The sequence below is a fragment of the Sapajus apella genome, unplaced genomic scaffold, assembly GCF_009761245.1.
Source record: "Sapajus apella isolate SASKATOON/1434 unplaced genomic scaffold, GSC_monkey_1.0 scaffold2, whole genome shotgun sequence".
Lineage (NCBI taxonomy): Eukaryota > Metazoa > Chordata > Mammalia > Primates > Cebidae > Sapajus > Sapajus apella.
In genome coordinates, this window is record NW_022436942.1 from 64,646,449 (window position 1) to 64,669,834 (window position 23,386).

The 23,386-nt window shown below is 39.9% G+C and overlaps 1 protein-coding gene across 3 annotated transcripts in view; it reads left to right on the forward strand.

Moving 5' to 3' along the window:
* POLR3B (RNA polymerase III subunit B) overlaps window positions 1-23,386 on the forward strand; it is a 145,330-nt gene that overhangs the window by 117,474 nt on the left and 4,470 nt on the right. For all 3 annotated transcript variants that reach the window (XM_032285721.1, XM_032285728.1, XM_032285735.1), the window contains 4 exons: window positions 13,189-13,292; window positions 13,889-14,055; window positions 18,410-18,523; window positions 21,155-21,328. In XM_032285721.1, coding sequence (XP_032141612.1) covers window positions 13,189-13,292; window positions 13,889-14,055; window positions 18,410-18,523; window positions 21,155-21,328 — 559 coding nt within the window. The remainder of the gene's footprint in view (window positions 1-13,188; window positions 13,293-13,888; window positions 14,056-18,409; window positions 18,524-21,154; window positions 21,329-23,386) is intronic.

Below are 23,386 nucleotides of genomic sequence, written 5' to 3' on the forward strand. Positions count from 1 at the left end.
CTCACTATCACAAGAATAGCAAGAGGAAAGTCTGCCCCCATGATCTCATCACCTCCTAGCAGGCCCCTCCTCCAAGACTGGGGATTTGACACCAGATTTGGATGGGGACACAAATCTAAGCCATATCACTTAGGTAAGTGTATTTTAGGTTCCTTGAAATTAGGAAGCATGCCCCGCTGATTTACTTAACCTCAGAGCACCCAGCACAGCACTTTGAATATAATATGATATCCACTTATGATGTTTGAGGAATCCTTTATTAAATAAAGGATTTTACGTATTCATTGGTCTTGCTGGAAATTGTACTGACATAACAAACCAAACTCATTGCTCCCAGCATAAGTATAATTTATTCTTCCTAGTAAATATCAGAAATGAGAGGCCTTATTTTTCTCTGGCACCAGGCATTTCAACACCTAAGGCTCATAGCTCTCCAACCCTAACTGATCACACAGGCCCACTAAAACTTCTTCAACCATAGTAACTAAATATAATCATCCCTCAGTATATGCTGGGAATTGGTTCCAGGACCCCTGCACATACTCAAGTCCCACAGTCGTGCCTGTAAAACCCAAATATACGAAAAGTTGTCCTTTTGTGAAGAAGGGCTCACATCTCAAACATTGTATTTTCAATTCACATTTTGTTGAAGAAAAACCCCCATATAAGTAGACCTGCACAGTTAAGACCTGTGTTATTCAAGAGTCAGCTGTATACATGCCCGCCCACATCCACCCCAGGCACAAATGAGAACCTGCCGAAACAGCCCCAGGGAAACCCATCTGGTTATATTTAAGTCACTGTTGTGGGCTCAGAACTGTGTAGAGCTCTTTAGGGGATAGAAAGTAAATTAATCCCTTGACTAATGCCCATGAGGAGTTGACTGACACCTGAAGCAAAAAGATGGATACAAAGGATTACATAGTTAAATGCTAAATTATATGGGAAAAGCCACTAAAAATATAGAGGTTTAGAGTTTACTGTAGGTAGGAATAGAATCTTAGAGTTTGAAAAGTCCTTTTGGAAGTCCAATCTAAATCCATCTTCTAGTATGAGTTCTTTTTAGATTATCTTTGGCAGATGGTTTTCCACATTGATTGTGGTCTGTGAAGGGAGGCCCTAGCTATTTTCTGAGGCACGCTCGTCTGTAGTAGCACTGTTCTGATGGTTTTCTTGAGTCAGAAGTGCACTTTTTGTAAGTTATCACAGTTAGTCCTGCCTTGTTTCCTGGGCCATACTGAATGAACATATTGCCTTTTCATCACAGCCACCCTCTGTTCAGTATTTAAAGAAAGCTGTCAGATTGAGGAAAAGTATAGCAAAGAGAGAAAGGTCTTAAGCTCTAACTAAGTGAGCTATTTTGTTTCTTGACACCTTGGCCTCCTTGATACTAGTGTGTGAAAGCAGAGAATGCAGTGCCTGGTGCACAGGCAGCAGGCAGTAGGCAGGTCTGTCTTGGGTCTTCTCTTGCAGGCTGCCTGGTAAAGGAAGGCTTCAGAGACTGGATGGAGTTCAGGTTTGGAGGGCTTTGATGAATATGTGAAAAAAAAATGGTGCAGCAGAGAAGAGCAAATCAATGGACTTGACTGACTAAGATAAAGACAGCAAAAAGAAGAAAAACCACAGGGACTGTGGTTTTGATCCTGGTAAACAATGGCATTAATCACAAATTAACTTTGTGTCTCATTGACTTGAGATGAAGAGATGATGGAAGATCATCTCAAGTGCTTATGTTATTAATTAATTCATCCATTTATTGAGCTTTCACTATGTGACAAGCACTGTTCTAGGTACTGGAAATACAGAGGTAAACAAGACGGATAGGGTCTCTGCTCTCCTGGGGTTTGTGTTCTCGTGGGGGAGGAAACAGATAAGAAGTAAACAAAAATATGAATCCCAGCTATTTAGGAGGCTGAGGCAGGAGGATCACTTGAGCCCAGGAGATTGAGACCAGCCTGGGTAGCATAACAAGACTCCATTTCAAGAAAAAAAAAATGTGTAAACAAAAATATAAACAGGATAATGTAAGCTAATGATAAGTGCTATATATGAAGAATGATGTAAAAGAGTGGATGGCTTAGAAGTAGGGGTGTGTACTTTAGATTAATGAGGAAGGGCCTCTTGGAGGAAATAACATTGAGCTAAGACATGAAGGATACAAAGGAGCCAGCCGAGCAAAAGTCTGGGAGGATTAAGTTATAGGCAGAGAGAATCATTAGGCACGAATGAGTTTGGTATATTCAAGGAACAGAAAAGGCCAGTCTGGCCAGGCATATGCCTGACAAGAAGCATAGTATGAGACTTGGGGAGTGAGAGAAATAGGATGGGGGCATATCCCTCCTATAGGGCCTTTTGGCTAAAAGAAAGGAGACTGGACTTTATTCCAGATATGCTGGGAACCAGCAGAACTGTTGGATGGTGGGTGTCTTGGTCCATTTTCTGCTGCTATGACAAAATACCACTGACTATATAATTTATAAAGAAAAGTTTATTTGGCTTATGGTTCTAAAGACTTGGAAGTCGAGGAACATGGCATCAGCATCTGGAAAGGATCATCCCATGGCAGATAGGCAGAGAGACAGGAGAGCTTGTTTTTATAACAAAGCCAGTCCTGAGATAACTAACCCATGTCTATAATAATGGCATTAATCCATTCATGGGAATGGAGTCCTTATGACATAACTGCCTCTTAAAGGCCTCATATCAATTAAATCTCAACATGAGTTTGGTAGGTACATACAAACCATAACAATGAATGTGAGCAAAGGAGTAACAGGATCTAACTTAAAACATCTAGAGCTCACTGTGGATTCTATATGAAAAGTAGATTGGAAGGGGCAAGGAAGGGGGCAGGGAGACCACTGCAGTTGTCCAGGCAAGAAAGGGTGGTGGCTTGGACTAGGACAGCAGCAGTGGAAAAATAGAAGTGGCTGGATTCTGGATATACTCTGGAGATAGAGTCAACAGGACTTGCTTATGGCTTGCATGGATGTTGCAAGAGGAAAAGACAGGAGTTGAGGATGAAGTTTGTGGCCTGAGCAACTGATAATGCAGTTTAACAAGATGGGATAGATTGGGTAAGGAATAGCTTTTGGCATTAGACAAGGATAGAGGTTGAGAGTTTGGGCCTCAGGTTGAGATGCCTATTAGACTCCAAGTGTAGATATTAGGTTGGCAATTTGATATAGAGTCTAGAGCTCCAGGGGGAGATTGGGATAGAGAAAAAATTAAGGAATCATTTGCATGCTGTTTATCTCCATATTTATAGTATTTTACTTTTTGTGTATTGATCATTTATAAGTACTTTTATCTATATTTCATCCTTTAACTGGTACAGTCCCAGTTTGTATTGTTATTCCTACTATAAAGAGTATGGAGATTGAGGCTCAGAGAGGTGAGTAGCGTGCCACCTACAGCTTGGTGCTGGCAAAGCCTGCATTTGAATCCAGGATTTTGATTCCAAGCATATTGCCCATTTGGTTAAATCTGGTTAAAGGTGGCTCTTTTCTCTTGTTATATCTTACTCTGCCCCTGAGATTGCCATATTCCCAGATATTTCTTATTGGAAAGACACCGCCTTTCCTGAGGATGAATCCTGTTGTTTCTTAGTATTATTTTCTGTCTCCTACTTAAGATGGGCATCTTCTCAAAATTCCTATTCTTCTTGGATAAGCAGCTTTACAGCTGCCACACATCCAGAATAAATACTACCCTCATACAGCTTGTTGCAGAAATGCTTGCCAAAGCCCCATATTAAGACATACTCCTAAATAAAGCTGTATTTTCTGGTGCCCTTTTCCTTCTAAAATCAGCTCATTGTAAAACACTATCCCCACTTCTTTCTTTAACTGGTCCTCTGGTCAGGCTTTAATAGCCTTCTGTAAAATTCAAAATCTATCAGGATTTCAAACAGATGTAAAAGGAAGTAAATTTTTAAGCCCTAAACTTTGACAATTTTCCCAATTTATTTGGCTAGATGTGATAGTTAAAGCCATAAAAAGAGAGGCACTTGAAGAAAATATTTTGGCCAGTGATTACAGTTAGGGCACTTGGAACCTTCTATGCCATGCACAGATTTGGCAGGTGTCTGTAAAGAGCCACACAATAACCCAGGCCTTAGTGTGGGCCCAAAGGGGAACCGCATCAGGCCTAAAGGAGTTGGAAGTTGGTGAGTAGAATATGAGTGAAGCAGAAAATGTAGTCCACAACATCAGTTATGCTGTTTGTAGTTGTCATGAAATAAACTGATAAAAATTTCAAAGTGTCGAGTTTTCAGGATATATGTTTCACACCAGAATTCCTGCAGAGATTTGTTTGTTTCTGTTTTGGTCCAGATACATGCCAGAATAAGAGCAGTGGTTAGTTGAACTTAGTTTTTTCTCCTGAAATGTAACATCTCCTGCACAGTGACACATACGTATTATCTGTGAGAAAATTTAAAGATTATTTTTATTTAGTATATACCTTTGTGCACATTCTTTTTCTCTCTCCATTTAGAGCATTAAATTTAGTGTTCTGGTTAAATGTTCTGGGTGTTCAGAAAGTAACATGGCCCTGCAGATGATCTGATTTTTGTCTTTTCTTAAATGTTTACTTTGACAAAGCTGTTGTTAGGGATTCTTTTTGTACATGAATTATGTATAGATCACATTTCTGCACCCAGTGCCTCCTGAAATATTCTAACAATTAAAGGAGACTTGAAAATTTCGTTTCAGAGAACATGTGCATCTGTCCCGCTCAAGCCTGATCACTTCAAAGGTGGTAGGATAATGAGTAGCTAAATGAAACAAACGTGAAGAGGAAGCAGAACAGTGGTAGTTATATGCTGCATATGATCACAGAGCTCATGGAGAAGAGTGAAGGGGGCAGAATGCGTGGGTAAACTGGAATAAGTGAGTCAATACTGAGTAGCTGGGAATCAGCATCAGTGCTGTGTGATAAGCAAAGATTGAATGCAATTGGTCAGAGAAGGCCCACTGGAGAAGTGAAAGTGTTTTATTAGTTACAGCTGTGACAGACCCAATACGCAGCATCAACTTCTGTAACCTCAAAAGTGGAGGAGGACTAAGCAGAGAACCAAGTAATGAGGAAACAAGTGTTTTATAAAGAAGGTGGTGTCACAATTAACATAGACTACTGTGGCCTCAGAAGCAGGCAAGATTAACTCATGGTGTGCTTTTTAGATGAGGACATTTCAATACAGCCTTCTACTGAGATACTCAAAGAATCTTAATGAAGTACCGCCTTCCTTTGAGCATTGTGAGGTCAGTTATATATCTTATCAGTAAATGTGCAGTGAGTCTGCACCCCCCAAAAGAGCTGGGCTTTTGATCAAGAATCTCTGGAGCCGTTCATCCTTTAGTAGTATGCAAGATGCTGGCCAGGTGAAATTATTTAGTAATAACCTTCTAGACATCAAAGTTGTGAATTTGTTGTTTATTTATGAAGGCAAGAAAGTTTGGTTTGTTTTAAATTCATTTGGGGAGAAATAGGTAAACCCTGAAGTCTCCTTTCCCAAGTGGTCTAGGCTTCTAGGTATTTTAGAGTAAGGCCATGACTTACCTGGTTGATGCATAATGATGTTGCAAAGGGAAAACAGAGCTGAACATGGGTGTGGAATGTTATTCTATGTGTCGCTGATATATATTCTAATCACTTTTACAGATAAAGATAGGAAGAGATAGTCACATATGCTGATTGAAATTATGTTTGGAATTAGACTTTCTATTAAAATCAAAATAACATATGTAAGCCTCTTCAACTATGTTGTAAATTCTAATGGAACTCACCAAGGGCAAATATTTTTATCTTGAGCCTTGTTTTCTCTGATGATTAGTGCATTTATTAGAAGATTGACTATTCCTTTTTAAAAAAAAGTTATTTAACAAAAATTATCTGACAGCCTAAGGAATTCTCAAGTTAAGTTTCATTTCAGTGTTCAGGCAAACCAAATTATTATATTTCCAGATTTCCTCCTTTTGCTGCCATTCACAATGAAGGAGGAAAAAGTGGACTCCTTTGATGTGGAGAGGAAAAAAAAAAAGCAATATATCACTTCCCTGAAAGAACATTTCTCAGTCTCTCATGTGAAAAAGGATTAGCACCTCCAACAAAGGTCCTGTGGATCACAGCATCGGGCAGCAATACCAAGCAGTACTCCTAAGGAGAGGAAAAACTGTATTTGAGCAAGAGTGTTTGTCCTGGCAAACAGAAGCTTTTTAATAACTGCAAATCTGAGATAATAGCATACACTCCCTAAATCCTTAAGGACCAGACAGCTAGTTTAAATGGAGTGAAGTCAACTTTTGTTTTACAATAGAAGTCTAGTCTTATCAAAATGTAGATTTTTCACTTATTGGTTTAGTCTGCCTATCTGGTTGATAAGGATTATGCATATATGGATAAAATCATTTGGAAGATTCATCTTTGACCCTCACTTATATAAAAAAAGTTCCATGGTAAGGTCACTTGCTTCTATTTTGCACTAATAAAAGTTATTCAATAACCTGCTGAATTAATTTATTAAGATTTTGGTTGAATGTTTCTTAGAAGGAAAGAAAACCTGCCCTGATTTTCTAACACATTAAAGAATCCTGTTACAGTAGACATAAAGAGGCTGTGGGAAGTAAGAAAATGGTAATTCATGTGTGACAGAAAAGCCAAGAAGAAAGCGTATCTGTTAAGGTTTGGTTTAAAAGTTTGGTTTGGCTAGACCTTCATTTCTTAGTCCCCTTTTCTGTATTATTCTTTCTAAAATTGAGAGAGTGAAAATAACCTGATTTAAAGTAATAATAATCATACCTTGTATTCATGTAGTACTTGAGACTGTCTAAAATCCTCTCTGCGAGACCACAGCTTTACACAGTCTGGATAGCTTTGGCTCTCTACTTTGCTTGATCCTGCTTGAATGGAAGTTTCTAAGGGGGAGGGGAGAAGGAGGCTGGTAGGGCTAACAGTATGAGCCCCATCATAAGGTGGTGTATGATGCCAAATGATCCATCAGAGTTTTGGTCCAAAACTGAAACTCCAGCAGCTCTTACTTTAATGTTAGAAATCAGGGTTTCTTCGTCCACACAGACACCTTATTGTAAAAAGGTTTTATTGAATTGGCTTTTTTAGGAACAAATTTTGGTCTTCAGTAGCTCGCCAGTAACCCTCTGACCTTTCAGTAAATATCCAACTGAAACTTTGAAATTAGGGTATTTAGTGTTTTATGGCCCAGAATAAAAATCTCCAATTCTGTTTCCAAATAGTATAGCCTCACCACATTTTATTAAGCTCTTGACACATTCAGCCGTGTGTATTTTGTAAAGTTCCTATGGTTATTGTTTTACAATAGCTGCTTCCAAAAGCATTGTAAGGGTTTCAATTAATCAGCCCTTTGTGTGCTTCAGACTATGCAAATTTATCACATCAAACCATTCAACTGCTCATGGGAAAGCCGTGTAAAAACTGTATTGTCTTCTAGCGCCTCCTCTCATTTAGAGTGATGTTTTAATAAGAAAGCTAATCAAGTTTTCTTATGCATTATTTATCTGTTAACATGTAAGGAAGAGCCGAATTAAAATTATGTCAACCGGGATATGGCAAGTGATGTGATAGATCTGGAAATGATTCAACAGCAGAACAAAGCCAATATGATTCAACAGTTTTTGTCTACTCCCCTCCTTCTGGGGATTATTTAAGGTGCTGGTGTGAAAAATAAAAGGAGGTTAATTTGATAGCTGAAAAGGGGGAGGGGAAGAAAGGAATAACCACCTGTGTTGGCCTTAACATTTTGATTTAGAGATTTCATTTCTGAATGTATAAAAGCTCATTGAGATGAGTTTACTCAAAGCAAACCATTTCTTAATAGGAACAGTCAAACTTGAAAGCATTCCTGCTGCTTCTTTGGGCCCATTTACCACCATATTCATCAGCAGTAAACTATTCCCCAATAGATATCTGCAACCCCAGGCCTCATGAAAGTTATCAGGAGACAGTGTCTTGATGATGTTAAATGACCTGAACAACCCAGGAAGGAGTGAGCTGCTTTTCTGCCTCTCCAGCCAAAGTTAGTGCAACTGCAACTGCTCCTTCTATTCATTAAGTTGGTCTCCTTTGCTTTGCTAGTTTGCTTCCTGCTGAGAGTAATTAGGTTTCTTATATAATAATAATTCCTTGTATTTAGATGCAGCCTTTCTCTAAGGACGTTAAAGTACCTCTCAGACATTAGCTCATCTGTTCTTCTAACACAATTGCCTCATGAGATAGGTGCTAATTATTCCCGGTACAAAGAGCAAACAACTAAGGCTTACCAGAAAATGGTGCTTCCCCTGCACCCCCAAGGTAACACATCTGTTGAACAGCATTGAGTCAAAGTCACCTAATTCCTCGATTACCTGCTCTACATAGGTCTGAGAGTCCAAGGGGTGATGAATTCTTTACTGACGTCATTTCCCCCACATTTATTAACCCCACTAATACTGAGCATTGGTTGAGTGTTAACTCCTTTACTAAACATGGCTCTCTTCTTACACTGTGACTGATGGAGAAAAACCACAGCAACATTTCACCTCAGTGTAGAGAGTGTAAAACTGTGCAGAATAAATAGCCTTGCCTAACAGCTAAGTAACTGCAGAAAGTGAAAGGAGTAATTTAGACTTTGATTAGGATTATTTCAGCAGACTGTCCTGCCAGATGTGCTTCACATCATTTAGAGCATTAGAAAGTGGCAAGCTGAATTACATAATAAATATATACAATATATTTACAGAGTTTTAATATTTACTCAGATAACTTGATATAAACTACCTCCACCTATCTGGAGTTGAGGCCCTGAACCTCAACTTCCTCACCTTCTCACAGTACTTGTCACACAACATATGCTTAGCAGTTGAGGGAAATGATGCCTTTTCTCTTTCTTCACTCAGAAAAGGAAGAGTGATAATATATATCAACCTCAGAGGGGTAAGTTTAATTCAAAAGTGGTTACACTTAGAAGGTAGACTTGCTAAATAAAAATAAAAATTAAAGCAGTTTGTGATATTAAAATGAGAACTGGCCATCAACAAAATTGAAACAATTTACTAGTCAAGTCTCAACACAATGAAGTCACGTAAAAAAAATCTCCTGAATTAGAGATGGCATTACAGTTGTCTTCTGCAGTTGCATTTGCTTTCCTGTCTCCATATGTTACTAGAATGCATTAATTTTTTCTTTTATTTTTTCTTTTCTTCCTCTCTTACCTTTTATCTTTTCCTGTTTAAGATAGTCCTTTACACAGAGACAGTACACTAAAACCAGCATTTTTTAAGGGCCAAAAATGACTTTTGAATAAATTGTTGCTGTTTAGAATTAAGAATACTTTTTAACTCAGGCATGGTGGCTCAAGCCTCTAATCCCAGCCCTTTGATTTGAGTCCAGGAATTCAAGACCAGCCTGGGCGACACAGTGAGACCTCATCTCTACCAAAAAAAAATAATAATAACTTTTTAAAAATTACATAATGGCACACAACTGTAGTCCCAGCTTCTAAGGACGTGGTGGCACACAAATGTAATCCCAGCTAACAGGGAGGTTGACGTGGAAGGATCATTTGAGTGAGCTGTGATTGTACCACTGCACTCCAGCCTGGATGGCAGAGGAAGACCCTGTTTAAGAAAAGAAAAAAGAAATATTTTTAAAGACAATTAAATGATACATGAGATTAACTGGACTTTTCCTGAGCAAACCTATTCTTAAGTGATTTCTGTGTTTTGTGACGCCTTGGAAGTAGAAATAAATTGGTGTAGGCGCCAGCAGTATCTGGGGCATGATACAGAGAGCTGTGATAATGGAGCTTAGATTTGCCTCTCCCGAGTGGATTGGCAGTCAGATTTAGACTCCTTAAATTCTTCCCCTTTACAACTTGAAATTAAGATGGATGGTGATGGAATAATATTTTTTTGATTGTGGTATCTGAAGTCCCTTTCTGCTCTAACTGTCTGTGATTCCTTTTTTTTTCTCTTATTTACTTGCATTTATTAAAAGTTCTGTACTGTAGTCTGTGTCCAATTCCCATTTGTCCCTAGTGAGTGCATTAAATGTTCCTGAGCATGTTAAATCGGAGTATTTGCATTTTATTGCCAGGAGGTTGTGCTATAAACAATGGGGTTGAGACACCAGCATGAGCCGGGGGATGAAATTTTATTTTAAAATCTGAAATGCTGTGTAAGCATTTAAGGTATGAATTGGTAATTGTTTCACAATAGCTTCCATTAGATATGGTTTATTTGTAGTCCATCCTCTTTTCAAGGATCCAGGGGAGTGTGTTAACACACTGAAGCACACCGCATATTATTTACATTTTAAACCAGCGTTAAGGGAAAATGACCATAACTTTTAAGACTTCTGAATATTGGCATGGACTTTATGACTCTGTCCCTGGAGAAAACAGTTTTAATCTTTCATTTGAAAATAAGAAAAGAAACCTTCCCGCTGTGATTAAGGATTTGAATAATTCTGAAACAGAGAAATACTGTTAGAAAAGGAAAAGTCTGGTTCTAAGATTGAGAACTCGCTTTGCACCCCTAATGAATTCAGTAAAATACAAACTTTTAAAAATCATCTGTCTAATTTGAGATTCGAGATCATCAAATTCTGTCTAAATATTTTGTTTTAACTTCTAAGCTCATTATGGTCTCTTTGTGTTAACTTGTATTAAAATCTGTCAGCTATGACTGGTCTCATAAGCACAGTCAGCGGACCAGAATAAGTTAATTATTTACTTGTGTCACTAGTGCTCTTCATCTAATGAAATGCACAGCTGTGTTAGATCTGCAGTTGGATGTGTAGCTTCCATTGTTCCACAAGTCAGCAGAGGGTAGAAGCCGCAATGATGGAGAGCCCTCAGTTCTTTCTGCTGTTCTGGCTTTCTGTGTCGATTTCATGGATCTTTTATCATTCACTTTCACACAAAACAAACAACACAGGGCTGTCTGCTATGGGAACCATCTTGGCATATAAAAGGGTTTTCAGGGCCTAAAGTAATTTTAAGTCAGCTAAGATTTAATTTTTGACTTACAGGTGCCCTTGGTTCAGATATTGCCAAAGCAGTTCCTATAATAGAAGGAAAAAAATCTGAAAGCTACTTACATGTATTTTTTAAACAAAATGTCAGAAGAGGGCTGATAAGAAAACAACTTCCCCAGGAGGAAGCTCTGCACTAAATATTATTAATCAGATTTCAAGCAAAGGTATTAGAGACTCACATTTCAGGGGAACGAGCACTTTCTTCATTTTGATAACATAATAAAGTTGAATTTGATTAATTAAATGTGTCAATTAAAACTGAAAACACAAACCGCAAGTCATCTCTCTCCTTACCCACCCCAGTATCAGTATGTCATGCTTCCTTGGTCAGCTTCTGCACCTCATGCACCTCACTCCCACCTTCTCTTGATGGAGGGTGGACAGGCAGCTTCCTCCTGGGCAGACACCTGCCTCCTCCTGCGAACTGCTGCTTAAGGGGTGCCGAGGTTTCTCTTTGGTTTTGTTTTTTAAGGGGTGTAGCCGAACCTTCCATCTCCTCAGCAGCCAAAATTACATTCTCACCCAGGCTTGTCCCAGAACCGGCCCCTTTAGGGATTGCCGTTTTTAACATTTCGTTCACTGCTGAACAATGTTGTTGTCGGTGCACCTAGATTTACAATTTGATCTCTTTCAAAGTAGATTTCCCAGTAGCCCTAGGGTTTTGTCAGATAATTTCAGTGTGGATAAGATGGATTTTTGGAGGGAAGAAAGAAGGGTCACATACTCTGCTTGATTAAAATTCTAACATGTTGTAGCAGAATTTGAAATAAAACAAACTAAATAATTGTTCCTGTTCTTCATGTAGGAAAGCATATATTCTTTATAATAGACAATACTATTTTAACCCAAAAGCCAATTTAAACTAACTACATGCTCTAGAATTCAACTTCACAAACTTATCCATATTGTTGGCAGCTACAAGAAATCAGAATATTAATAATCAGTATTACATAGGCAAATGGCATTCTTTGTCTTTTGACTTTAGATCCTGATGATTATAACAAACCACAAAAAGTTTATTTTAACATAGTTTGAATAATTACATAGAGTCAAATTTAATGAAATATTTGAGAGCAGTTTCTTTGCAATAGAGGCAGTTAATAACTTTACACAGAGAAAAGGAATTTTATCTTGTACTACAAATGTAAAAGTGTTTGTTTTCTTAGTCCAATGCCATTGTACACTAATTTTCTGATTCTAAATTATGGAGATTGTAAGTAACAATCTAAATTATATTTCTACTCCTCTTCCCAAGAAAAAGAAATCAGAGGAATAAAAAGCTATTTAGCAACAAAATCTCCTACAGGTTAGAATAATATTAAGGGAGTAATAAAGTACAGTTAATTAAAAAGAGAATATTAATAGTGTATAGAGTTGGTAGGTTTTTCTTTTGTTGTTTTCATTCTTAGAATGCCATTTCTCATTCTAGCCTTTTTTTTCCAAAAATTATTTGGCATTTAATTTTCTTGTTTAACCTTACAAGTTCAATCAAAGATCACTTTCCTAATGGGCTGTAAGCTATAGGAATTAAAATTCCTTTGGGCAGTTTAGACTCAGCCAGGGGAAGCCCTGGCAAAAATCAGCCAACTAGCTAGAGCGCTGCAGCCTATAGGTAGACCTATTAGCATATCAGCCACACACGAGTACTTCTTGTCACTGTTTTTTAAAACCACACTGTAAGTACACCCCTCATCTAATCATTTCTGTGTTTGAGGGTCAGAGAACTTGGATTCCTGTAATTCGGGTGCAGAACCCAGCAGATCACAAACTAGCTGATGAGGAGCAAAACTGCTGCTGACTTAAAGCTTCAGGGATGGCCACAGGCCCAGGGTCCAGTGAAGCCGCTGCTCTTCAGTCTCTGTGGCACAGGAGGGTGGGCAAGCAACCCGACAGCACCATTGTGTGCCATGCCAACAGGACAGTCCACAGGCTGCAATGCCTTTCTCAAGGAGAGTCGTTTTTGAACTGTTTGTCTAGCAGGATTTTTGAAAATTGCTTTCATTAATCTTGATAGAGACCATGGTGAAAATTTCAGAGCAGTGGAAATAGAGATAGCAGCAGGGAGATCCCAATTAAATACCGTATTCCTCTTTCTGCCGATTTGCTTTACGTGGCATGAAATCTTTTCTCCCCCAGGTGTTTGTGGCTTGATCGTCCCCCAGGAAGACATGCCGTTTTGTGATTCTGGCATCTGTCCGGACATCATAATGAACCCACACGGCTTCCCATCACGAATGACGGTCAGTTACCTGTAGGTTTTTCAGAGTCGCTGCCTTTAAGGAAGAAGCAGGCAGTTAGTTTAATTAGAGTGAGTGGAGGGGACGGGGATGCTGAAGCTGTTTTTCAGGTGGAGCCCTTTTGCCCCTTGCCAGATAAACAGGCTTCCAGCCCCTGATGATTCTGGGCTACTCTTCTCTACAGAAAGAATGAGGAGCATGTCTATACTTCCTTTTGAGAGTAGAGGCTTCTGAGTGACCCCTTAGCAAAAGAGAACTCCTTGTATTGAACCTAAATGGATCCCCCTTCAGTAATTATTTTTTGTTATCCTGGCTTCACCTCTTACCAGCTGTGTGGCCCTGGACAAGTTGCTTATCCTCCTTGTACTTCAGTTTCTTCATCTGTAAAAAGAAGAAATATAGACCCTATCTCATAGGGGTATTGTGAGTTGTAAAATTAGATCACACATGTCAAGCTTATATACTGCTGCTATTAATTTATCACTGTTATTAATAGTGATTGTTTCATATCCTTTTGGGGAAATAAGCAGGAGATGATTAAGCAGAGAGAGTGCTTGTACCACAGGGAGGTGCTCACTTAATTTGTTCACATCCCACAGGTGGGGAAGCTCATTGAGCTGCTGGCTGGCAAGGCCGGTGTGCTGGACGGCAGATTCCACTACGGCACTGCGTTTGGAGGCAGTAAAGTGAAGGATGTGTGTGAGGACCTCGTTCGCCATGGTTATAACTACTTGGGGAAAGACTATGTTACATCTGGCATCACAGGGTAAGCATGTGATTGAGCCATTTTAAAGAAAAAGAATGGTTTTACTAAGATGGCCCTTAAGGTATACTCTATTAAGTATACCTTCAGGCAAGCTTGTACAGCTCTTTTAGGATGGCTTTGAATGCGGCCCAACACAAATTTGTAAACTTTTTTTTACTACATTATAAGATTTTTTTATGTGATTTTTCTTTCTTTCTTTCTTTCTTTTTTTTTTTTTTTTTTTTTTTAGCTTATCAGCTATCATTAGTGTTAGTGTATTTTACGTGTGGCCCAAGACAGCTCTTCTTCCAGTATGTCCCAAGGAAGCCAAAAGATCGGACACCCCTCCCTTAAGGTGTAAGCATTAAGGCCCATATGCCTTAAGCTCAATTTTTTCAAGAAACTGAATACATGAAAATCTAAATTAGAAAACTAACAATTAAGGAGTACTGTCCGTACTGGTAAGATTATAATTTAGAAAGTAGAAAAGATTTTTGGGAGGCCAATGTGAGTGGATCGCCCAGGAGGTTGAGACTATCTTGGGCAATATGGTGAGACCTCATCTCAAAAGAAAGAAAATAGAAAATATTTAATTTACCAATATATGATTTCTACCCTATACCTACTTTTAGGGAACACATCAATTACATATAATGCCAAGTTTTTCTCTAACCGTTGAACTTTCCCTGCATTGATGTGATGAGTGTCAGAATAATTAATGCTTTGACAGATAGACTGAAGCCTAACATTTGTTCACTAAAGATGTGCTAAGCACCTACTTAATATGTGCTAAGCACTGAGTATATACCAATAAATGTTGTAGACATGGTCCCAGCCTTATGGAGCTGACCATTTAGGTGTGTGGCTAGACGTTAAACAATAACAGACAAAAGGTAACTTCTCATAGGGTCTACTGTGACCATCTAATTTAAAACTAGAACCCCATACTGCCCATTTCCTGCTTTATTTTCTCTGTAGCACTCACCATTTTCAAATATACTGCATAATAATACTATCACCTGTCTCCCCAACTAGAACATAACCTCTGTGAAAGCAGGGCTGGTCTATTTTGTTTAGTGTTCTATTTCCAGGGCATAGCACAGGGCCTGACACACAGCGGGCACTCCATAAACATTTTTTGAAAAAAGAAATGCAGACAAATAAATACAAGTACAAATAGCTCTCAGCAAAATGAAGGCCCCTGTGGGTGAGAAGGCCCCTGTGAGGAAGTGGATATGATATTTCAGCTGAGAGATGAAGGGTGAGAAGGATGGGGCCTTGGAACAGTGTTTAATGGAAAGGAAAAGTCAGGTTTAACACCTTGCCAGGGAAAGAGCTTGGTAAGTTCAGGAAACAGGAAGAGGTCAGCCTGGCTGTGGTGCAGTGAAGAGGCAGTGCCGGTGTCCTGAGGTGACGGTGGTGGGGAAGAAGAGTCAGGCGACCAGGCTTGGGAGCTTGTGTTAACCTGTGAGAAGCAGATCCCTGTTCACAAGCAATGATTGTGAATGACAGTGTTCTGAAGCTGGAATCACTGTGGTTTTTAAAGGATCAAATTAGTTGCTTAAATTAAGACTCAGGTATTTTTATGCCAGATAAAACTCCAGGACCTAGTGTTTACAGTGTTGTTCTGGGTTTTGTTTGTTTGTTTGAGACAGAGCTTTGCTTTTGTTGCCCAGGCTGAAGTGCAATGGCACTGTCTCAACTCACTGCCACCTCCACTTGCCAGGGGGTTCAAGCAGTTCTCCTGTCTCAGCCTCCCGAGTAGTTAGGACTACAGGCACGCGCCACCACGCCCGGCTAATTTTTTGTATTTTTTGTAGAGACAGGGTTTCACCATGTTGGCCAGGATGGTCTCGAACTCCTGACCTCAGATGATCCACCCATCTTGGCCTCCCAAAGTGCTGGGATTAACAGGCATGAGTCACTGCGCCCTGAGGTTTTAAACTACTCGAACACTAGTGAAACTCAGCATGGAAGCATGTGTGAGAACAGAACTTGATTTTAGTGCTGCAAATAGACTCTCCAGATGTGATTGAAAAGATTAAAACCTATATCTGTTAAAAATGTGGAGTGCTTTTAAAAATTGCCTATTAAGACTATAATAATATGGATTTCTTAGGTGTATCATACTTGAGATGCTGTATAAAAATCACATTACAGGAAAAGAGTAATGAACCATTTCAGAAATGGTTCTACAAAATAATCGTGCCCATCTCAGAAAACACAGTTGTCATTGCTAAATTTAACCTTCTCTTCACTTCTCCACCCAGAAATAAGGCACATTTTTGGCCAGATGTTGACCAGAAAGTGCAAAACCATAGGATCCATTTGGTGGGCCTCATGAACATAATTTGTACTGACAGAATTGGATGGGTTATATCCTGCTTGCCATAGATAATGGTTAGTCTATATCAGAGTCCACACTGCCTTCCCCTGTCTGCCCCCCACCCCACCCCGCCAGCCATTTATTTTCTTTGCCATTTATTTCAGCGGCAAAATTTGAGAAGTGCTGTTTAGTTGAAAATTCCTGAGGGCATGCAAACACGTTATCACCCACAAGCTTTCACCTTTTGTTCATTCTTGAACATAGGTAGGAGGGAAAATTGCATATGGCTTTACTCTGTGGTTGATGGAATAGCATTGGGTAACAGAGTTTCATAAATTCTACCATGAGCAACCCTACCATTGAGGAATAGAATCATTCACTGTTAGAGCTGGAGAGAATCTTGTTCTGACCACCTTCTTGTACAACTAAGAACACTCAGCTAGAGAGGTTGTATAATTACTTTACTATGTGACAAAACAGAGACAAGGACAGGGTCTCTTGATACCCTCTCCATTGTGCCTTCTACTCCACTCTGTGTCTTCCAAGAACGGGTTGTGCTGAAGTCAGCAGAATGGCCTGGTGATCGAAAAAGCCTTGGCCCACGTTGCTGAGAGTGTGATCAGGGACACCGAGCAAGCAGGAGCCAAGCTTTTTCTTTGCCTCTCTGCTGTGTTTGTTGTTTCCTTTGCTTTTTCTACTCTTCCATCATGCCACAGCCCAGAATTTACTTGTTTCAAATCTGACCAGTGTTGCAGGTAGAGCCCTGGATTTGAACCCCCACTGTACCACTCACCAGCTCTTATCTGACCTTTCGGGCTCTCTGTGTCCATGTCTTCATCGGCAAAATAGGGGTGACAGTTCTTCCTCCCCAGATCATTGTATGGATTAAGTAGCACATGGTAGATGCTTCCTTCCCTTTGAAGAAGAAAGTTTGAGGCAGTTAAGAAAAATTTTTAAGGCATCAGTGCTCTGGTTGTTCTTGCTCCAGACTAATGAGAAAAAGGTTTCTTCTGTTAAAGTACATACATATTCACTCTCTTTTTAAACTCTTATTACAGTTTTTCGAAAGATTTATTAAATCATTTATGTAATAGACACTTATTGAGCACCATTTGTGTGCTAGGCAGGGTCACAGGTGCTGAAGCCACAGTGACAAAGGAGACAAAGTGCTTATCCTTGCAGAGTTCCTTCTTATGGAGAAGATAGACAATAATCAGAGAGACCGTAAATATACACTGAGGTATCAAAAGGGGCAAGTGCACCAAAGGGTCAGTTTGAGACAGTGCCAGAGTGGCGATGCCAGATGGGAGGAGAACTTCTTTAGATGCAGTGTTCAGGGAATGTCTCTCTGTGCAGGTGAGATGTTTGACAGAGCCATCTGAGCACCTGGTGGGAGAGTGTTTCAGGCCAAGGAAATGGTAAGTCAGAGGCCCCAAGAGAGGAACAAGCTTGCTACATGTGAGGAGTAAAGAAGAGGCCAGTTGTGCTGGAGTCAAGTGAGTGGAGGGACACGGGAATAGGAAACAGTAAGGTGTGCAGGAACTGGATTATGTCTCACCATACGGTCATAATACAGAACTTTAGCAATACAGATTCTGAGTATGATTGGAAGCCACTGGTGAGTTGAGAGCAGAAGAATGACCTATTGTGATTTACGTTTTAGAAGGAGTCCCCCTGGCTTGTTACACAAAGAGTAGATTGTTGAGGGATGAGAGTGGAAGCAGGGAGATGAATTCGAAGATTATCTGTGGTAGCCCAGGCAGGAAAGGATGGTGGCCTGACCAGGGAGGTCACCCTGAAGGGATCATCCCATACACAGTTTCCCAACCTGTTTAAATGTCTGTTTCTTTGTAAAACCATTTATCTTTGAATATAGCTATCATACTTTTCATATTTTCAGAACTAGTCTTTTCATTTACTACAGACTGAAAATCATTCTTATCCAATCAGTCATAAATGAGTATAAGAACCTGGCAGTGTTGGGTCCAAAGGCTGTCTCTTGCTAGGCCAGACTTAGTTTCTTAAGTCACAACACTTGATCTTTTTCAGAGAGCCCTTAGAAGCATACATCTATTTTGGCCCCGTGTACTATCAGAAGCTGAAACACATGGTGCTGGATAAAATGCATGCCCGAGCCCGGGGCCCACGAGCTGTCCTTACTAGGTAAGAGAAAATACTTACAAAAAGAATTGATGATGCATTCAAGTCTACCTTGTATTTTCCAGATATGGCAAAAAGCAGACTCAACAAATTTCTGTTTTCTTGAAATGTCAAAATTTGACAAGTTTGACGTTAAGAAAATCATATATGTATGATTAGCACGAAAAAGTAGCAGCCAATTAAAAAATTATTTCACAAGCACAAGAGCAAACTCACCACATGTCTAGCACAGCTATTTACTGTGTAAATGTCTGCAAATATGGTCCTATTCATCAAGGTTCATATAAGATGTGTACATATATACCCACACACACATTGATATGCCTGCATGTACCCATGTGTACACAGAAGACACATGCATACATTATTTGGTAGCATAAACCACAATTGTAGTTTTTTAAAACTAATGTTCTTGGAGCACAAGGCATCTCCACTTCCATACTTTTTTGAATAAGCTCGAGAACATTAGAGGCCACGTGTGCCCCATTTACAAGTGTACCCTCAATTTCAAGCACAATGTCTGTGTGTTAATGAATAGATAAATTTGTTGGGAAAGAGAATTAGAGCTACTAAGTTTCACATGTTCTTAGTGCGACTTTCCAGTTGGAGATGCATAGTCTAGGGCAGTGGTTCTTAGCCAGGGATGATTTTGCCTCCCCGGGACATCTAACAACATCTGGAAACATTTTCAGATGTCCCAACTTGGGCTTGGGGAAGTAGCTACGGGCATCTAGTATGTAGAGGCCAGGAATGCTGCGGGGACAACTCCCCACAACAAAGAGTTACTCAGCTCAGTATGTCAGTTGTGCCGAGGATGAGGAACCCTGGGCTAGGGGAGGGAACTGAGGCCTTGGAGTCAGATGGACAAGGCTGTGATCACATCTCCACCTGTTCATACTGTCACAAGCCTTGGACAGATCACTGATGACCACAGCCTGATGAAACGCTCAGCTTCAGCGTTTCTCATATTTAAAATGGAGACAACAGTACCTACTTCACAGGTGCTGATGAATGTCAAGAGTATGAATACAGAATGTGTACAGTACCTATTCACGGGTGATACACAGCAAGCATCCGGTTCCCTCCCCACTTTCACTGACCACTGCCTGGATGTAACAGTGAGGAGAGGGGCAAGGATGAAGCAGTTCATGCTTGGGTTGTTTTTTTTTTTAAGCCAAGGGAGAGATGTAGATGACTCAAGTCCTTGACCATTTCAAACTGAGCACGTGCACATGTCTGCTGAAATGATAGACATATGTGTGCTTAAAATTGCAAAGAGGGAAGAGAGGAGATTCTCAAGATAATAATCACCTCAGCAGTGAGACCCTAATTGGGTCAGATGTGTTTCTTCCCTAAATGCTGTCTCCTCTAAACTTCCATTTCAGTTACAACATCCAAAAACTATTTCAGAGTAACATAAATGTCAAAGCAGTTATTTCCTATATTTTGCTTTGTTGTGTAGAAAAAGTTATTACTTTAGTATTACTTTTGTGTCTGCCATATGAAGACTGCCTCGAATGCATTTGTCTGTAGTCAGTTATCTCAGTTGGCTAAAATCCAAGTATTGGATTCTGTCCACATGTGGTCTGTCTACCTTTACCTTATTCAGTGACCTCAGGTGTAGGGAGCAACTGCCCATGCATATTTCTACTACAGGTAAAAATGTATAGATGTGCTCAGTTATGAAGTTTCCACTATAATGTGTTTATTTAGACCTGTTTGTAAGTTCTTCATGTGTAGATTTCCCTTCAGCAAGTAATCTACAACTTCTTTGATTTCACATTGAAACTTTCAACCACAACAATTTTAAAAAATCTTAAAATTTCAGTATGTGTTGGCATACCCTGTGCTCACCTTCTTAATTCTTGGGGAGACTGGCAGCAACAACAAAGATTAAAAGATACCATGGAATACAGCAGACAAGGGGTGTATAGTCACCCCTGCTCAAAGATTACCTTTAAGAAACCTGCCAGGGAGCTTGCTTTTTTCCACCCCCAAATAATTTGTGTGATCTATACCTACATAGTGTTGCCTAAATTGTTGAGAACCTCCTAATTTTACCTACATCTCTGGGTCCTGGATTCTGAGCCTTTTAAAGTATTCTCAAGCCCAGCATATACATAAACCACAGGGAATCCATTCAAGCTCTGGCTGAAACTACTGGAGGATCCAGGTTTCTCCCACAGTCTGTTCTGCTTAGTTTTTCTGCTTTTAAACAACAGAATACTGAGACATCTTTGAAAATACTCAAAGAACTTGTACCCTGATTTGAAAACTCTGCTATCCTATTAATAATGATAGTGATGGTAATAGCAATGCTAGCACTGGTGTTTTCTGTGATTATATATAAACATGTTATTACATCATATGATATTATGTAATTATATATTAATTTCATTTAACCATAACAACCATCAATAACATATCTTTTCTCAGTTGAGGTTCTTTGGGATAGGTATGCTTACACACTTTTACAACAAGGCTGAGCAGCATGTTCAAAGTCATTGTCCAGTTAGTGATTTGGATCCAGGTGAGCCCTGTTCCAAAGCCTCATGCTGTCTGCCAAGATGTGATGCTGCCTCATTGTTTGTTTAACAGAATAATAACACATTTGTCTAATAACTTGTTTCAAAGGCAACCCACTGAAGGACGGTCTCGTGATGGTGGCTTGCGTCTTGGGGAAATGGAACGTGACTGTTTAATCGGTTATGGAGCCAGTATGCTTTTGCTAGAGAGACTAATGATTTCAAGTGATGCCTTTGAGGTTGATGTCTGTGGCAAGTGTGGACTTCTCGGGTATTCTGGCTGGTAAGTGAATACCATATGTCTCTCATACCACACTCCTTGCCTTTTAAATCACAACTCAAGAAATGACCGTGAATCCTACCAGCATGTTCTCTAGTCTCTGTCTGTGATCACTAACATACCCTTCCTCATGCGTGTATTCCTGTCATTGGGGATACTCTATGCGCATGTATCATTAGTCTGTATGATGATCTATTTCCTACACAACCAGAGGCTAAGCTCGCAAGGAGTACAAACTTTATCTTCTTTTAAGTATTATCTCAGATACTTTTTACAACACTGTTTGCCTGTGAAAGTCCTAGCAGATGTATTGTTGGATGTTAGGATAACAGTGTGTTAAAGAAACTCTTTAAAGAAGATTATGTCAAATGCTTTCATTTGCAACTTCAGACCCAAAGAGCCAGGGATGCTTCCCCAGCCCTCATAGCAAATTGGTGACAGAGCCAAGACCAAGATCTGATACCCTGCCCCATGTCTATACTCTCTCTGCCATGGCAAGCTGCTTCACACTTGTACTGTAGATCCTGTCAGGGCAGAAGCTGGGTCTGTCTCAGTAATTTATTCAGCAAACATTTAGTAGGTGTCTGCTAAGTGCCACACACTGTTCTAGGCCCCAGAAATGCAGCAGTGAACGAGACAGGTGATGGCGGCTCCCAAGGAGCTTATCTTCTAGTTCATTCTCATTGCATTCTGTCATGTTTACCCTCATTTCTCCAGCCTGGGACCTGGTATATACTTCATCAAAAAGTACTAGATGAATGATACTCTGCATTTTTTTGTTTGTTTGTTTGTTTGTTTGGAGACAGGGTCTCACTCTGTTGCCCAGGCTGGAGTGTAGTAGTGTGATCTTGGCTCACTGCAGCCTCAACCTCCCAGGCTCAGGTGATTCTCCCACCTTGGTCCCCCGAGTAGCTGAGACTACAGGCTCACACCACCATGCCTGGCTAACTTTTGTATGTTTTATAGAGACAGGGTTTCACCATGTTGCCCGGGCTTGTCTCAAACTCCTGGGCTCAAGTGATCTCTCCCAAAGTGCTGGGATTACAGGCATGAGCCACCATGCCCAGCTAAAAGTGAGTTCTTTACTTTTCAATCAGAGGCAAGGTCCAATAAGATCTAAAGCAGAAGGTACAGAGCTACCAAACAGCCTCAATGCCTCCATCGCCCTCACCTGCCCTCCCCAGAGTGCCTTTTCTGTAGGGAGGGGCCATCCCCAAAATATAGTTAGGCCCAAATAGCATTTATTGCTGGGGTTTGAGGAATATGTGGGCCACCTTTTCCCCATTGAGTCCCCACTGTAAAGTCTCCTTCCAGACATAGTCTCAACTTCTTGCCATTCTGAACTACTAATTTCTAAGTTGAAAAAAGCCAATCACAGGTTGAACAAGTGGGCTTCTTAGAACACAGTGTATATCTTGCCAGATAAATGTCAAAACCTTTTAGCCAGTTATTTCATGATTTTGGTGTAGAAGACTCTTGTCTGTGAAGAAATCATTTCATTTTAAAAACTAACAGAAGAGGTGGCCATTTGCAGTTCATCTTTCATAAGGTTGCAGACAACGGGTGACATGATTCCAAGAATAAGCCTAGCTCTTTCTTATAGGAATGAGATGGGGGTTTGCTTCCGTCCTGAGATGTCTGTTTGTCTTTTGAAATGCATATTGAGCTTGCTTTTCATAGTCTGGGCTGTGCAACCAAAAAGAAAAGAAATCATGTAATAGAAAGATGCCTGGATCCTAGTTCCACTATGCTTAATCTTCAAATTTGACACAAGGATTTTTAAATAATTTACTTTGAAAGGATGGTACAGAAGAATCATGTCATTAAAAATAGAGGTCATGGAGCTTCAAAAAGAGTTTCCTTTTCTCTTCCTCCCCCTTGCATTCATCCTCCCTCTCCCCACCTCGAAAGAAAAAAGAAAACAGTCAACCTGATTCACTTATGCACTTTGAAAACCCTTCCCTCTCCACCACTGGTTACTCAGGGAAGGTAATGTAAGCAAGAAGACCTCTAAGCAGCGATTGATCCCTCACCATTATTCTGCTAAATTTATATCTTCTT